Source organism: Ursus maritimus, unplaced genomic scaffold, assembly GCF_017311325.1.
Source record: "Ursus maritimus isolate PB19 unplaced genomic scaffold, ASM1731132v1 scaffold_9, whole genome shotgun sequence".
NCBI classification, from domain to species: Eukaryota; Metazoa; Chordata; class Mammalia; order Carnivora; family Ursidae; genus Ursus; species Ursus maritimus.
Genome location: NW_024427107.1, coordinates 40,135,771 through 40,153,712, shown reverse-complemented (window position 1 = coordinate 40,153,712; position 17,942 = coordinate 40,135,771). Strand labels below are relative to the sequence as shown.

Sequence of the window (17,942 nt, the reverse complement as noted above, 5' to 3'; positions counted from 1 at the left end):
GTTGGTAGAACGTGCAACTCTTGTCTTGGTGTCATGAGTTCAGGCCCAACTTTGGGCATAGAGCCAAATGAATAAATGAGATGTTCTTTTAGAGTAAAGGTATTGTAAAGTAAAATATTTGTTTTTATTTCTTTAAGTGTATATCTTTGTATCACCTTTTATAGAAGAGCAAAATGACTCCTTTGTGTTTGACTTTATATTTAGGATAGGAAGGTAACAATATTTTGATGAGGTAATTACTATTAATTGGTATGTATTTCTAATATTAAAATGTTAATTCTTGGTGATAATAATTAAAGAAAAATTTTTCCCTTACTCCTCTCCTCCCTCACAGGACATTGCTCTTATTTTGCCAAACTCTTCTGAAGGTTCTGTTTCTGAAATGGAGCAGCTCTCCAATTCTCTACCTAACAAAGAACTGATGGCCGCAATCTGTGACTGTTTACTGGCTATGCTAGCTAACTCTGAGAGCAGTTACAACTGTTTACTGACATGTGTCAGAACAATGATGTTTCTTGCAGAGCATGATTATGGATTATTTCATTTAAAAAGGTAATGCTTAATTTAATACATTCTTGGATTTAATTTTTACTCTGTCAGCCCTCCCCAAATTGATTAATTCATGGCTATCTATAGAAGGTTGAAGATCTGATTTCTTTCATGTGGAGAAATTTGTATTTATGGAAAAGATTTTTGTGCTAGTAATAAAATCTTTAGAATTAAAATTATAAATTGAATAGATAGATTAATGTGGACATCTTATAGTATTTAAGAAGGGAGTCTTACTGTTCCAGGGATGTTAATTTATACTATATTTGCTTTGTTGATGTATTTATCTATAGTCGTTCAAAAGTGATGGTGGTGTGATATTATGGGCCCTAAAGCTAAAAGTACTGATTCTGCATTTTTTATTCTGTAGAATAGCTGAGATAAAATTAATTTGAGATATTGTAAACCTCAAGTATAATTTCTGCTCCAGTCTCTCTGTCCATACCCTCATCTTTTTCTTCTCTAGGAAGGTAGCTGGATATTATGTAGATTTCCTTGGGAATTTGTAGAAGTATGTAGGATTATGAGATAGAAAGGAGGAAGAAACATACGTTGTGCCTCTCATTAATTCTTATAACACTGGTTGAAAACTTATGTTCCAAATACTGTGATTGGTGCTGGCTCCTACTTTCTCTACTTCCTTCTCCTGATAAACCTGTCTCCTCATTTATATTCTCTCTCAGTTGGTGGCACCTGCTGAAAATCCAAGCTTTCCTCCTCTTCCTGCTCCATCCCGATTCTCTCACTATAGTCTTTACATTTTACTTCTGGAATGTCCTTTTTCCTATTGCCTGGGTATTTACTCTATATCCTTTAAAACTCATATTCTTCACCTGCAAGAAAGCAAAAAAAACTTTCCTCGATTCCTGCATTCCTAGCTCTTACAGATACTCTTTGCATACATTTGCCATAGCATTATATGTGATGTTTTTGGCTTTGCTGGATTCATGTTTCTGGTCTTCTTCCTGCCAGTAATCTTTTCCTAAGCTGCCTTAATCTATTCCCTTTTCTTCCTCTAGCTCTGATTTTTCTGCTGAGCTCCAAATAACCCATCCATCTATTTGACATCTCTGCTTGGTTGTTTAACGGAAGTTCAAACTGAATAGACCTAAAGCAGAGCCCTTGATATTCTTGCTTCAAGCATGTTTCTGTCTTGTTCTTCCCAGTAAATGTTATCACCATCCACTGAAGTATTTCTTGGTGATATCCACCTTGATCCCTTGACTGAGGTGCTTTTTTTCATGATTCTGCACTTTAAACCTAATAATTTTACACTTTTAATTACTAAATATTTTGGTGAATATATTTTGAGACTATGCATATATCTTATTTCCGCTTAAAATTCTTGTCCACTAATTTTAGTATTCATCAGTGTATCTTGGCATGTGGCAGTTTTTATTGTGGTGTCCTAATGCAAATGTCCTAATTCTCTTATTCCTTTTTAATTTATTAATTATCCTTCTGTAGGGAAGAATTATCACTTTTCCCTCATTTGTTTACTTATTTAGGGATTTATATCAGTATGGACTTATGGACATTAATTTTTTCTTTGTATGATAATCTAATGCTATTGTTACTCATTTTGTTGTTCAGCTTGTATCACTGATTTTGGTTCTTCTCATTGGATAGAGCTAGAAAATATATGCATGTGTCCTAACTCATGCTTATACATATCTATATTTGTTTTTGTACGTATGTATTTTTTAAAATGAGTACATAATGACATTTTTTATTCCAATATTAGATGTTGATTCTAGTGTTCTCCCTTTCTTTGTAACCTTGTTCATGTTTCATGTTGTACAGTTCTGTGGATTTTTTTTTTTTAAAGATTTTATTTATTTATTTGACAGAGATAGAGACAGCCAGCGAGAGAGGGAACACAAGCAGGGGGAGTGGGAGAGGAAGTTGCAGGCTCATAGCGAAAGAGCCTGACGTGGGGCTCGATCCCGTAACGCCGGGATCACGCCCTGAGCCGAAGGCAGACGCTTAACCGCTGTGCCACCCAGGCGCCCCCAGTTCTGTGGATTTTGACAAATGCATAGAGTCATGTGTTTGTCACCACAGCTGCATACAGAGCAGTTCCATCACCGTAAAATTCCAATGCACTGCTTTTTTATAGACAACTTCTTTACAAGTTGAGCAACAAAAATACCAGATTTTGTTATTGTTAGTTTTTTAAATTTTAGACATTCTAATAGGTATGTAGTGGACTCCAGTTTTTGGTAGATCGTGGAAGTAAGGCTCATTTGCTTAAAGTTATATGTAGAGGCTAGTAATCGGTATAGTCTAATTTTAAACCTATGCTTTTTTCATTAATCATATTATCTATATTTGTATTTAAATCTCAGTCCTGTTTATTGTGCCTTATCCATTTCATTATTTTATAAAGTTCTCAAGGGCAGGAGTCTTTCTCTTTCTCTCTTTTGTATTACTTTACCAAGTTTTCTATGATGGTATCTCAGAATCCAACCACATTTTCCAAATACAAACACTGCCTGTTTAGTGTTAATATAATCTTATTTTTGTTTTAACTAATTATGAATTATTACAACTTAAGGACACAATTGAATATTAGAATACTTTGCCCTTGAAATTCTCTGTTGATCAACAGAGCTGTGTAAATGTTTAGAATAATTTTTATCGAGACTGTATATTGTCATAATTGATTGTTATGCTTAAACCTGTCAGTATGAGGGGTTGGCAAACCATGAGCCATAGGCCAAATCCAGCGCACCACTAGTGTTTGTAAATACAGTTTTATTGGAACATAGTCAGCATTTATGTATTGCTTATGGTTGCTTTTCCACTATACAAGCAAGTTGAGTAGTTGTAACTGAGACTGCCGTTGTGTATAGAGAGAAACAGACTGCATTGTTTTGTAACCTGGAAAGCATTAAATATGCACTATCAGGTTCTTTACATAAAAAGTTTGTAGATCCCCAGTCTATGCCCTTGATTTTCTTTTATCAGATTATAGTGCCAAAGGGATAGTTATTTTTTGTAGTTACTATGTAAATCAGTCTCTCTGGTCAGGTTTCTGAGGCAGCTATATAACCTCCTTGTATTAGAGAAATCCTCAGAGTATAAAGAGTATAAAAATAGGGAACCTCGAAGTTTCTTTTGCTAAGTTTTATATCTTTATATTTTGGGTAAATATTTTCTTTTTGGGGGGGATGTTTTGTTTGAGAGCTTGAAGCTTATTTTTAAAAGGAGGTATCTGTAGATTTTGTCTTATTAAATGGTTTATGTAATAGCTGCACGAAAACATTTTTGAAATGGTGGACTGAATTTTGTTCTGTTTGAACTGGAGATGATTTATTTCTTATACTAGATTTATGCATTCAAATTTCAAGACATATCCTCTCTATTTACAGTTCTTTAAGGAAAAACAGTAATGCTTTGCATAGTTTACTGAAACGAGTGGTCAGCACATTTAGTAAGGACACAGGTGAACTTGCATCTTCATTTTTGGAATTTATGAGACAAATTCTTAACTCTGACACAATGGTAAGTGTACATATATGTATATGTATGTATTTGCTATTTTTTAAATTTACAAACTTCATCATAAGTTAAAAAGAATCTCTTGTTTTCAGAAATATCTTAGGCTGTGTTTTGGAAGTTGAACTTAGAATAGTGTCTTTTTTTTGTGCCCTTATCCCACTATAAATGCAAGTTTTTGATTTATTAAAAGATGTTTAAGAGCAGAGTTTATTGAACTCTTTAAATTTATTAAGGATCATTAATTTGTGAATATCTATGATTTGGCAGCTTAAGTAGTGAAAAATACTACCCATAGTGCCTTCTTTTTTTTTTAATTAATTTATTCTTTTTTTTTAGAGAGAGCACACATGTATGAGTTGGGGGAGGGGCACAGGGAGAGGGACAGAGAGAAGCCTCAGGCAGAGTTCCCTCTGAGCTTGGAGCCCAACTCGGGGCTCAATCCCAGGATCCCAAGATCATGACCTGAGCCAAAATCAAGAGTTGGCCGCTTAACCAACTGAGCCACCCAGTTGCCTCTAGTGCCTTCATTTTTTACATTAGGTTACTTTGCCAGGGACACTCAAGAATGTTCAAATTTTTTACATTAGGTTACTTTGCCAGGGACACTCAAGAATGTTCAAATTTTATCAGTCTCTTAATCAAGTATTTACCTACTGTCATTTAATTGAACATTTACTGATTGATTGTGTTTTGGATGTTGTGATTTTGGGGTGATTTTTTACCAGGGTATTTTGGATCCATCATAGATACAAATTAAAGATTATTTCCCCAACTCTAAAATCTTATTGTTAAAATCTAACTAAGAATTTCTCTCATTAGTATTTTCCAAAATCATGATATATGTTGTGGGCACAATTCCAGAAACCTTTAATATTTAATAGGCTTGCCTTCAAAGTGTTTGTGGTCAGATAAGTTTGGAAATGTCTCTCATGATGGAACTTAATTATGCACATTAGTATAGTAAGAGCTCTAAAAGTTCCTGGATAAATAGAAACTTACTTTGCTGCAGTTGAATCTAGCTTTTTCCAAATGTATTGCCTGCAAAATACTTGCATGTGTGAGTGTGTATAACGTGTGTGCACGCAAATGCATATAGCTAGTTAACATCCTGTAGGTCTGTATTCTGTCAACTCTGGTTTAAGAAATTCAGTTCATATATAAGATTTCTGTTTGGGAAGAGTTGTAGTGGACCTGTTTAGTACAGTTATACCAAAGCAAATGTAAAATGGGATTATTTCATAAGAAAAAATTAAATTTACTGTTTAGTGTATTTCTCTTATGCATGTAATTTATATTAAGAATATTTATTTCAGTAAGGGGTGCCTGACCAGCTCATTTGTTAGAGCATGCGACTCTTGGTCTCAAGGTCGTGAGTTTGAGCCTCATGTTGGGCATGGAACCTACTTTAAAAAAAAAATTTACTTTAGTCAGCACTTTTTGGCTGTGTGTTGTGTTTGTAGTTATTTTTGTGCCGATTTTAGCAGCAAATTTGTGTTTGTTATGTGTCAGATACACTTTATTAAAGTGATTAAGTTTACCACATGCTTTGATTCTGAAAGATCAGATTTTGATTCTGAAAAATAAAAAGCATATTTAATGGTAGGATTGTAGCTCCTGTAAAGAAATTTTAGAGTTTTTACTTAATGGAAGACTACTTATTAGTTTATTAGTTTTATCAGATCCCGTGTGGTGTGTTGTTAATAAATCAGTTTGACAGATTTTTTGTACATCTGATCAATTAAGCAGTTCCTAATCAGAAATTACTAACCACTGTTCATTCTTGTTATCCAGGAGCTACTGGGTCCTCAGGACTGCTAATTAATGCTTTTATTCATCCCTTACCAATGTGTTTCCTTTTCTCATCTTTTTCACTGAGAAAAGATCAAGGTCATCTGGCTTGGTTTCTTAATCCTTTCAGAGTCTATCCCTGTTCTTTCTAACCTATTGTTTCCTTCCTTAATCAGAGGAAAATGCCCCCCCCCCCGCATCATTTCATTTTTATCTGTGACATAGATCTTATACTTTCTAATATCATACCTGGCTCCTTTTCCCTCTCCTGTGTTTTCCTCTCCTCTCTCTCGTCTGTCTCCTTGCCCTTGGCTACTTGATAGAATCTCTGAATATCCCAAACCAAATTCATAATCTTCCCACATATACTTGATTTATCTTTAACTGCCCTACTTTTATGTCATGATCTTCCTTGACCTTCAAGGTAGAAATCATGAAATAAAACTCAACTTTCCGCCTTTTCTTCATCATCTTTAGCAGCTGTCATTCCGGTCAGTTTTATTCATAAAACCTTTCATATTTCGTTTCTTTGTATTTCTGTTACCTTAGATTTCCTTCTTGCTGCTGCTTTTTTTATAAAATTTTTATTGATATGTGATCTACATCTCATAAAATTCACCCCTTCAAACTGACAGTTTGGTGGTTCTTAAGTATATTCACAGAATTGTGCAACCATCACCGCTATCTAATTTCAGAATGCTTTCAGAATTCTGAAAAGAAGCTCTGTGCCCATAACAGAAACTCCCCATTCCTCCTTTTTCCTGGGCCATGGCAGCGACTAACCTACTTTTCTGTGTCTGTATCAGTTTCTGCAGAAAGATTGCTGAGATTTTGTTAGGGATTGTATTGAATCTGTAGATCAGTTTTGGGAGTATTACTATCTTAATACTATTAAGTCTTCACATCCATGGACATGGCATGGCTTTCCATTTATTTAGATTATCTTTGATTCCTTTCTAAGATATTTTGTAGTTTTCAATATACAAATCTTGTACCTCTTTTGTTAAGTTTATGGCTCTAAATTGGGAATTTTTTAATGCTATTGTAAATGGAATTGTTTCTTAATTTCCATTTTTGAATTGTTCTTTGCTAGTGTTTAGAAAAATAGAGTTGATTTTTGAATCTTGGTATTGTATCCTGTGACTTTGCTGAACTTGTTTATTAGTTCTAATAGTTTTTTTGTGATTTTCTTAGGATTTTCTGTATATAAAATCATATCATTACAAATAAGATAGTCTAACTTCTCTCTTTCCAATCTGAATATGTTTTCTTTCTTTCTTCCTTTTTTTTTTTTTTTTTGGCCTAATTCCTGCAAGAACCTTCTTCAGTACATATTGAATAAAAGTAGCAATAATTGACATCTTTGTCTTGTTCCTGATCATAGGGAGAAGACTTTCAGTCTTTCACAATGAAATACAGTGTTAGCTATGGTTATTCATAGAAACCCTTTATCAGTTGAAGAAATACTTCTGTTCCTAGTTTGTTGTGTGTTTTTATCATGAAAGGTTGTGGATTTTGTTTGTCTTTTGAGATGATCATGTTTTCTCCATATTCTGTTGATGTGTAGTATATTATATTGATTGATCTTTACATGTAGAACTGGTCCTGTATTCCTGGGATAAATCCCACTTGCTCATGATATATGATCCTTTTTTTTTTTTTTTTTTTTTTTGCTATATGATCCTTTTTATATGTTGCTAGATTCAGTTTGTTTTATTTTATTGAGGAATTTTGAGTCTCTGTTTCTTTTTTTTAAGACTTATTTATTCATTTTATAGAAAAAGAAAGGGCACTCACGCAAGCAGCAGGAGTGACAGAGAGAGAGGGAGGGAGTCCCAAGCAGACTCCCTGCTGATTGTGGAGGCTGATGTGGGGCTCGATTCCAGGACCCTGAGATCATGACCTGAGCCTAAATCAAGGGTCAGACGCTTAACCAACTGAGCCACCCAGGTGCCCCTGGGTCTCTATTTATAGGGATATTGGTCTACAGCTTTTTTTCTTGTGGCATCTTTGGTCTCATAGAGTGAACTGTTAATTGTTCTTTTTGCTTTTAGTTTTTGGAAGCATTTGTGAAGGATCGTATTCATTTTTTAAACATTTGGTAGAATCACCAGTGACGCCATCTTGACCTGAGCTTTTCTTTGTGTAAAATGTTTTTGATACAAATTAAATTGCTTTACTCAATATAAATCTGTTCATATTTTCTGTTTCTTCTTGAGTCAGTTTTGGTAGTTTGTGGCTTTTTAGGAATTTGTTCCTCTTCATTCAACTACATTAACTTGATGGAATATAGTTAATAATATTTCCTTATAAACTTTTTTACATCTGTAAGATTGTTAATGATGACCTCCTTTTCATTCTTGATTTTTGTAATTTGAGTCTTCTCTCCTTTTTTTCTCCTTTTGGTTAGTTTAGCTAAAGGTTCACCAGTTTTGTTGATTTTTTTTTTTTTTCAGATAACCAAATTTTGGTTTTTTGATTTTTTTTTCTTTTTTTTTACTTTTTTTTTTTTTTTTTTTTAAAGATTTTTATTTATTTATGTGACAGAGAGACAGCCAGCGAGAGAGGGAACACAGCAGGGGGAGTGGGAGAGGAAGAAGCAGGCTCACAGCGGAAGAGCCCGATGTGGGACTCGATCCCGGATCGCCAGGATCACGCCCTGAGCCGAAGGCAGACGCTTTAACGACTGCGCCACCCAGGCGCCCCTTTTTTTACTTTTTTGATAGAGAGAGAGATCATGAGCAGTATGGGGAGGGATGGAGGGAGTGAGAGAGAGAGAATCCCAAGTGGATCCCCACTGATCAAGGAGCCCGTCCAGGGCTCAGTCTAACAACCCTGAGATCATGATCTGAGCTGAAATCAAGAGTCAGACGCTTAACCGACTGAGCCGCCCAGGTGCCCCTTCTTTGATTTTTTCTATTATTTTTCTATTCTCTATTTGTTTATTTCTGCTTTTATCCTGATTGTTTTTTTCCTTTTACTTGCTTTGAGGTTAGTTTACTCTTTCAATTTCTAATTTCTTCAGGTGGAAGGTTAGGTTATATTAATTTGACATTTTCTATTTATGTGTTTTTCTTCTTTTTAAATGTAGGTGTTGACAGCTATAAATTTTCCTCTGTACACTGCTTGTGTCATGTCATGTTTTTGGTTTTGTTCGTCTCTGAGGATTTTCTAATCTCCCTTGTAATTTTTTCTGCGGCCCATTGGTTATTTACGGATGTGTTTAATTTTCACATAAGTGTGACTTTTCCAAATTTCCTTCTGTAATTGTTTTCTAACTTCATTCCATTGTGGTCAGAGGTCATACTTTGTTGAGGCTTATTTTACAGTATAGGGTATGTGCTATCCTGGAGAATGTTCCACGTGCCCTTGAAAAGAATATGTCTTCTGCCACTGTTTGAGGGCATGTTCTATACATGTCTGTTAGGAGTAGTTGGTTTATAGTTGTTCAAGCCTTCTGTTTCCTTGTTGATTTTCTGCCTAGTTGTTCTACCCACTACTGAAAGTAGGGGACTGAAATCTCCAACTGTTACTGTTGAAGTGTCTGTTTCTCCCTTTACTACTGTCAGGTTTTTGCTTACAGCATCTTGAGCTCTGTTGTCAGGTGCATATATGTTCATGTTTGTCTTCCTGATGGATTGATGCTTTTGTTATAATGTCTTTCTTCATCTCTAATAATAACTTATGTCTAGTAATAACTTATGTCTAAAACTTTATTTTGAATTATTGGTATAGCCACTCTAGCTCTGTTTTGGTTGTTGTTTGTATGGTATATATTTTTTCTACCCTTTTACTTTCAATCTGTTTGTATCTTTTAATCTAAAGTGTGTCTCTTAGGGCACCTGGCTGCCCAGTTGGTGGAGCATGCAACTATTTATCTCAGGATTGTGAGTTGGGTGTGGGCCATGTTGGTTGTGGAGCCTACTTAAAAAAAAAAAAGTCAATCAATCAATAAATAAAATGTGTTCCTTGTAGATACCATATAGTTGGATTGTGTGTGTTTTACATTCTGCCAATTTCTTTTGATTGGTATAATCAATTTATGTATGTCTAATTACTGATAGGGTGTATGTCTGGTGACCGGTTTGTTATTTACTTCCTATATAACCTTTTTTCTCTTTATTATATTGTGTTAAATAGATATTACTTTGCCATTTCAACTTTTTTTTAAAAAGATTTATTTATTTGTCAGAGAGCGCACGCACAGGCAGGGGGAACCCAGGCAGGGGGAGAAGCAGGCTCCTTGTCCAGCAAGGAGCCCAATGTGGAACTTGATCTCAGGACCCCAATGTGGAACTTGATCTCAGGACCCTGGGATCACGACCTGACCAAAAGCAGACCCTTAACCTCCTGAGCCACCCAGGCACCCCCATTTTAACTTTTTTTGTTACTTGTTTTGTTTTGTTAGTTATTTTCTTAGTGGTTTTCCTGAGTACTACATTTAACACCTTAATTAAATACAATCTACTTCACATTAATGCAACATAATTTTAATAGTATATAAAAAATGCTACAGTATAGCTTTATTCCCTTCCTTTGTGCTGCTGTTATCATGTAAATTACATTTTTATACATTATGAGCCCATCTACACGGTTTTATCATCATTGCTTTATTTTGTTGTCTTTCAATTCAGATAGAAGAAAAGAGTTACAAACAAAAATATGTTAATATTGCCTTTTACCTATATATACTTTACTGACATTATTTTTTCATGTGAATTTAAATTGCTATTTAATGTCCTTTCATGTCAGTTTGAAGGAGTCCCTTAAGTATTTTTTGTGGAGTATGTCTGCTACTGGTGAATTCTCTCTCTCTCTCTCTCTCTCTCTTTTTTAAATCTAGGAATGTCTTATTTCTCCCTCTGTTTTGAAGGATAGTTCTGTCAGTTATAGAGACCTCTTGGTTGATAGCGTTTTTCTTTCAGCACTTTGAATATGTCTTTCCTCTAAATTCTGGCTTCCATTGGTTTCTGATGACAAATCAGTTAATCTTGTTGAGGATCCCTTTTATTACCTGAGTCACTTCTCTTTTGCTGCTTTCAAGATTCTCTGTCTTTGGTTCTTAATAGTTTGATCATGATGTGGCTAAATATGAGTGTCTTTGAGTTTGTTGATCCTTTTGGAAATATAGATTAATGTTTTTTATTAAATTTGGGCTGTTTTCAGCTATTATTTCTTCATATATTCTTTGCGACTCTCTTCTTTCCTCTTTCTCTGGGATTCTTATTATATGTATTTTGGTGCTCTTGATAGTGCCTGGCAGGTCTCTGAGGTTTTGTTTTGTTTTTAAAGATTTTATTTATTTGACGGAGAGAGACACAGCAAGAGAGGGAACACAAGTAGGGGGAGTGGGAAAGGGAGAAGCAGGCTTCCTGCTGAGCAGCGAGCTCCATGTGGGGCTCAGACCCAGGACCCTAGGATCATGACCTGAGCCAAAGGCAGATGCTTAATGACTGAGCCACTCCGGCGCCCCTAGGTCTCTGAGGTTTTGCTTGTGGGTCTTCATTCTTTTTTCTTTCTGTTCCTTAAAGTGGATCATCTCAGCTGACCTGTCTTTAAGGTTGAGCCCCTCTACTGAATTTTTTATTTCAGTTACTGTACTTCTCCACTCCAGAATTTATATATAGGTTTTTAAAAATTGATTCTTATACCTTTATTGATATTTTCTTAGAGAGTATTGTATCATCCTTCTTTCTAGTTTCCTTCCAAACATTTACTTCTCTCACATATTCTGAATAGTTCTGTGTGAGTTCATATCTTTCTAAATCAGACCTCAAATCATGTCCCTGCATCCTACAATAACTTTTGGTGTCTGTTGAATAAATTCCAAGCTTTTTAGCATGGCATTCAAGACTATTTATGACCAAAAAGCTACCTTTGCAACCACTTCTTCCTTAGAAAACATTTTATACTATGCCATCATCCTTAAATCTCATCTATATATACACATTTTTCCTTGGCGATGCTTCTCTTAGCTTTTGGTCTCTTTGTCTTTTTTCTGATAAAACTAATCTGTTCATAGTGCCTGTTTAATTCATCCCACTTTGTGAAGCCTTTGAGATCACTTTTCTTTCTGTACACTTTAAAGCATGTTATTAGATTTCTTTTTCATAGATCATTTACAGGCCTTTTTACCATTTCCCACACCACTTTCAGAATAGTAGCTCACTTAGGTCAGAAAGCATGTCTTTCTAGTTTTTCCCAGAGTACTTGTACAGTGTCTTGTGTGGTCTAATACAAGCCTTATATTTAATATTTATTTATAATTATACTATATAAATATAAGTATTTATAATTAACACTATATTTAATATACAAGCAATATATTTAATATGAAGCATTGTGTTTAATACAAATAGCTGTGTTTGACAAGTGAATAAGGAGATTTGAAACTGTATTACAAACAAATTTGATAGAATTTTCATTTTCCTGAAATAATTTTGTAGAGTATGTTTTTAAAAATCTTCTTAAAAATTCTTTATTACTACTTCTAATAGTAGTGTATATACAGAATACTTCAAATTGTGCCAAATTTGACCCTAGATTTTGTAAGATGGCTTTTAGTATAAAGTAAGTGGATTAAAATGTAAAATGCATTTTATTTTGTTCAAAACTATTTCTGCTCATAATAATGAAAAAGAAATAGTATGGAGAGATGAAAAATTTGCATTCTTCTGAATATTTTAATTCATAGTTGTTTTTTTTTTAAAGATTTTATTTATTTATATGACAGAGAGACAGCCAGCGAGAGAGGGAACATGAGCAGGGGGAGGGGGAGAGGAAGAAGCAGGCTCCCAGCAGAGGAGCCTGATGTGGGGCTCGATCCCAGGACTCTGGGATTATGCCCTGAGCCAAAGGCAGATGCTTAATGACTGAGCCAACCAGGCACCCCTAATTCAAAAATCCTTCTTTTTTTTTAGATTTTTTAGAGCAGTTTTAGGTTTACAGCAAAATTGAGTGGAAGGTACAGAAAGTTTCCATATACTCCTTGTTCCCCCATCTCCCCCATGCACAGGCCTCCCCTACTATTGTACAGTCTTCCCTACTATCTTCTATTATCCCCTAATATCCCTTACTACCAACCTACCAACCTTCTGCATTATAATGATATATTGATGGACTTACATTGATACATTATCTCAATCCATACCAATATCCACATTGACACATTATCATAATCCTTGTCAAAATCCATAGTTTATATTCAGGTTCACTTGGCATTGAACATTCTGTGGTTTTTGACAAATGTATAATGATGTGTATCCACTATTTTAGTGTCCTGCAGAATAATTTTACTGCCTTCAATTTTCTGTGCTCCACTTATTCATCTTTTCCCTCTTAACCCTTGGCAACCACTGATCTCTTTACCCCCTCCATAGTTTTGCCTTTCCAGAATGTTAGGTAATTGGAATCATACAGTATACAGCAAGTCTTCCGTGTTTTTTCATGGCTTGATAGCTCTTTTCTTTTTAGCACTGAATAATATTCCATCGTGTGACTATCTTACATTTTTTTCTATCCATTCACCTAGTGAAGGGCATCCTGGTGGTTTCCAAGTTTTGGTGATCATGAATAAAACTGCTAGAAACATCTATGTGCAGGTTTTTGGGTGGAAATAACTTCTCCCCCTTTCTTTTAACTGATTATTTTAGTCTGTTTTCTCTGACCTTTAAAAATAATGACCATTGTAAGGTTTTCTGATTCAACTACACTAAACTTTCTATCTCTTGGTGAAAGTGATATGAATAACAGAGTGAGAAAAGAAGAAGATGCCTTTATAATTTGTTATCTGGTTAATATACTTATTTCTGTAAAATATATCTAGTCTATTAATTTGTCCATTTTATCAACATTTAGGGGACAGTTCCTTTAAAGAGAATGCTGTATAGTCTGTTTCTGTCAGTGCACTCTGATTATTTTTAACTCATTTACCTCAATTTTTAAAAAATAAAACATAGGCTAGACCATTGTCAACCTACCCTTTACCCTCACCTCCAAACAAAGCAATAAAACTCTTATAATGTTTTATTGAATTTCTCATTAAAACTATATACCGTCTTCCTTAACACAACAGTGAATGACTTCCTTAGTCTAGTGTTTTATGAAATGTACAAATGTGCTTCAGGCACAGTGTTGGTTTGAGTGGGAATCTATTAAGAGTAATTTTTATTTGGGGCACCTGGGTGGTTTAGTCGGGTGAGCATCTGCCTTTGGCTCAGGTCATGATCCCAGGGTCCTGGGTATCGAGCCCTGCATCGGGCTCCCTGCTCATTGGGGAACCTGCTTCTCCCTCCTCTTCTACCTCTCCCCCCAGCTTGTGCTTGTCTCTCTCTCTCTCTCAAATAAATAAAATCCTTTAAAAAAAAAGAATAATTTTCATTGAAATGTGTCCAGTTATAAGACAAATGTTAGGAACTCCAAAGAAAATTTTTATTGTTAATGCCTATTTAAAAATACTAAATCCTGCATGTAGATTGGTGTATATAGTCTCCTCTAAGAGACCATATTCGTTTTGAGCCATTTAAGGTGGGACACTTGTCTGGCTCAGTTGGAAGAGCATGCAACGCTTGATCTTGGGGTTGTGAGTTCAAGCTCCACGTGTAAAGCTTACTAAAAAAATAAACTTTAAAAAAATTTTAAAAATAAAATGGGCAATGCATGGGGAATATAGTCAATAATATTGTATTAACTTTGCATGGTGACAGGTGGTATCTAGACTTAGTGTGGTGATTAGTTCTCAATGAATACAAATATCTATTCACTGTTGTATACCTGAAACTAATATAATACTGTATGTTAATTATACCTAAATAAAAATAATAAAATAGGATTGTGTTCTAAAGATTTGGAACTACTTAAGTGTTCTATCATATGTGACAATGTGGATAGGTTTATTTCATGAACCAAGATTTGGTTTGCTGGATGACTTTTCTAGTATTAAATTATTATCACGCCAAAATTCATTTTATTATATGGCTTACTTTTTAAAGCAGGAAGTCTAACTTTTTTCATGACAGAATATAGCGTTAAATATGGTAGTTACTGTTTTCTTTAGTTGTTTGCCTTAACTCCAGAATGATAAATCCAGGTTCTATCAGATCTTTATTATAGTAGGCATTTTATTGAGTATCAGTCTGTATGTTACATGCCCTGCAAGTGCCATTGTATTTGCATTGGGTGTTTTTGTTGAGAAATCTTGCTGCTAGTAAATTGAATATGTGTATTTACCTATTTATTATGTGAGTCTTACTCAAAGAGATGTATTTCAGCCTTGAGCTGACTACATCTTTCTTAAAACTAGCCATTTGTACTGATGTAAAACCAAAACATTGAGGGGAAGATTGCAGCAAATAGCTTAAATATCTGAATAAGTTTGGAAGATCTTTGCAAATTTCTATGCTCTCAAATTTAACTTGTGTGTGACATTTACAGGGATGTTGTGGAGATGATAGTGGTCTCATGGAAGTAGAGGGAGCTCATCCATCACGGACAATGAGTATTAATGCTGCAGAGTTAAAACAGCTTCTACAAAGCAAAGAAGAAAGTCCAGAAAATTTGTTCCTTGAACTAGAGAAGCTTGTTTTGGTAAAAAACAAAACAAAACAAAAAAAAACAACAACAAACCAAAAAACAAAAAAAAAACAGAAACAAGATAAAAACAGTTCATTCACAAGATACATTTTCTTCTCTTTTTGACTAGTACAAGTTTTTCACAGTGACCTTTTTAAAGAGTGAACCCTTAGTTGGGTACTTACAAAGTTTGAAATACTCTTTGAATTAATAATTTGGGGTGAAGTCCTCCATACTATTATGAATCTTAAGAAGAAAGCAATAGTTTTTAAATTATCTATTGTTTGAATGCAGGGTGCCCCCTACTACCATTCTTTAGAAATAAAATGACAAGTGTTTTTCATGTTTGTTTTATTTGAACATATTTAATATTAAGTTGATAAGTTTTTGACATTGTTGCAGATTTCTTAGTAATCAAAGAATACCACCTTTTCTAAAGAGTCAGTAGATTATGAGCATAAATATTCTAGTTTTACCTGTATCATCTTATTCTGCTTTTGTCTGTATCTAGGAACATTCAAAAGATGATGACAATCTGGATTCTTTGTTGGACAATGTAGTTGGACTTAAGCAGATGCTGGAGTCATCTGGTGATCCTTTACCTCTTGGTGACCAGGATGTAGAACCAGTACTTTCAGCTCCAGAATCTCTGCAGAATCTGTTTAACAATAGGTAAAACACACAATGTTTTGTGGTTAAGTAGATGATGTGTATTTAATGATTGGGGTCTAAAGAGGGCCAGCAAACTATTTTCCTGTAAAGGGCCAGATAATAAAAATTCTAGGCTTTGTAGGCGACATTCAGCCTTTGTTGCATATTCTTCTGTAGCTTCATTTGTTTCTTACAGCTTTTTAAAAAACTTAAGAACTTGAAAAAATAAACCATTTCTGGCTTATGGGCTGTACACAAGCAGGCTTGCAGAATGGGGGCCATAGTTCAGTGATCCCTGTTCTAGAGGTTGTATGCGTCTTGATCTTTGGAGCACTGTACTTTTGAAGCATAATGACTATTCAGTTTGATGGAATTATCCCCTAAATTTAGAAAAGTTAAATATATAGTTTCTGTATGCATTAGTACATGTAATAAACTTGGTCTTAAGTACTAATTTTACTAATAGTTTTGAGGGTACCATTTTTAATTGTACCTTTTCAGATTTTGCTTAGAACATAAGCTAAAATATTTGATTTTGGAATTCTGTGTTTTACCAAATACCTTTCTTGTTCTAGGACTGCATATGTGCTAGCTGATGTCATGGATGATCAGTTGAAATCCATGTGGTTCACTCCATTTCAGGCTGAAGAGATTGATACAGATCTGGATTTGGTATGAGTAATTTTATTACTAAATATTAGAAAAAAGTTACTGTTGATTTTTTTGCTTTTTGTGTGTATTATTAGCACTAAAATAAGTTAGATATTGTATGGCTGTGAAAAGCCCATTTGGGGACTAGTACTGCATTATTTTTGTATCAATTGCCTAGTAATGGAATCCAGACCACTCAGTTCTTTCTGGTTAGTGATCTGTGTAGTTGAGAATGAGATTTTTTTAGGGAGAAATTATGTTTTTTGCCTAAGTACCCTGAAGCACTTTGTTTTCTTATATTTGTAGGGTATAGAATAGAGAAAAATACCCCACCAAATTATAGTTCATTCTTGTTTTTGGGTTCAAGGTGGGGAATGGTATTTTGGCAATCTGCTCTTAATTTGGGGGAAATGTAAAGAATCTATTTGTTAAAATAATGTAGGTACAAATGGGAATTCATGTTCTTAAACATAATACTGTGAACAGGTAAGAGTAATTAAACATTTAAAATTTAAAGCACTCCGATTTATGCTTCTCAGAGCTGTATTAGGGAGGATGATTTCAGTTACATTATTGTACCATATATGGTATGGTATAGTATTGTACCTGAGCCAAAATCAAGAGCCAGACTCTTAACCAACTGAGCCATCCAGGCACCCCCAGCACGTGACTCTTGATCTTAGGGTCGTTAGTTCAAACCCCACATTGGGCATAGAGCTTACTTAAAACTTTAAAAACAAAAATTAATTTCTCCTTTAGCATAAATTGTTCAATGATTTTTTAGAACTGTTCTGTCCAATAGAAATTTAGCAGTAACAGAAATGTTCAATGCCCTGTCTAGTACAGTAGCCATTAACTTTATGTGACTGTTGAGTAATGAAATGTTGCTGGTATAACTAAGGAACTGAATTTTATTTTTGTTTTAATCTTAATTAACATAAATTTAAATAGGCACATGTGGTTAGTGGCTACCATGTTTAGTATCATAGATCTAAAATATTTGTGTTAGAAGTTGTTGTTTTAGGGGGCGCCTGGGTGGCGCAGTCGTTAAGCGTCTGCCTTCGGCTCAGGGCGTGATCCCAGCGTTCTGGGATCGAGCCCCACGTCAGGCTCCTCCGCTGGGAGCCTGCTTCTTCCTCTCCCACTCCCCCTGCTTGTGTTCCCTCTCTCGCTGGGTGTCTCTCTCTGTCAAATAAATAAATAAAATCTTTAAAAAAAAAAAGAAGTTG

The 17,942-nt window shown here is 34.7% G+C and overlaps 1 protein-coding gene across 2 annotated transcripts in view; it reads left to right on the top strand.

Moving 5' to 3' along the window:
- Positions 1-17,942, top strand: part of VIRMA (vir like m6A methyltransferase associated) — a 61,166-nt gene that overhangs the window by 38,474 nt on the left and 4,750 nt on the right. Inside the window, exons 16-20 of one of the 2 annotated variants that reach the window (XM_008689150.2) lie at positions 335-552; positions 3,924-4,056; positions 15,274-15,426; positions 15,923-16,083; positions 16,638-16,734. In XM_008689150.2, the coding sequence (XP_008687372.1) occupies positions 335-552; positions 3,924-4,056; positions 15,274-15,426; positions 15,923-16,083; positions 16,638-16,734 (762 nt within the window). The remainder of the gene's footprint in view (positions 1-334; positions 553-3,923; positions 4,057-15,273; positions 15,427-15,922; positions 16,084-16,637; positions 16,735-17,942) is intronic. The other variant, XM_008689151.2, reaches the window with a different exon arrangement.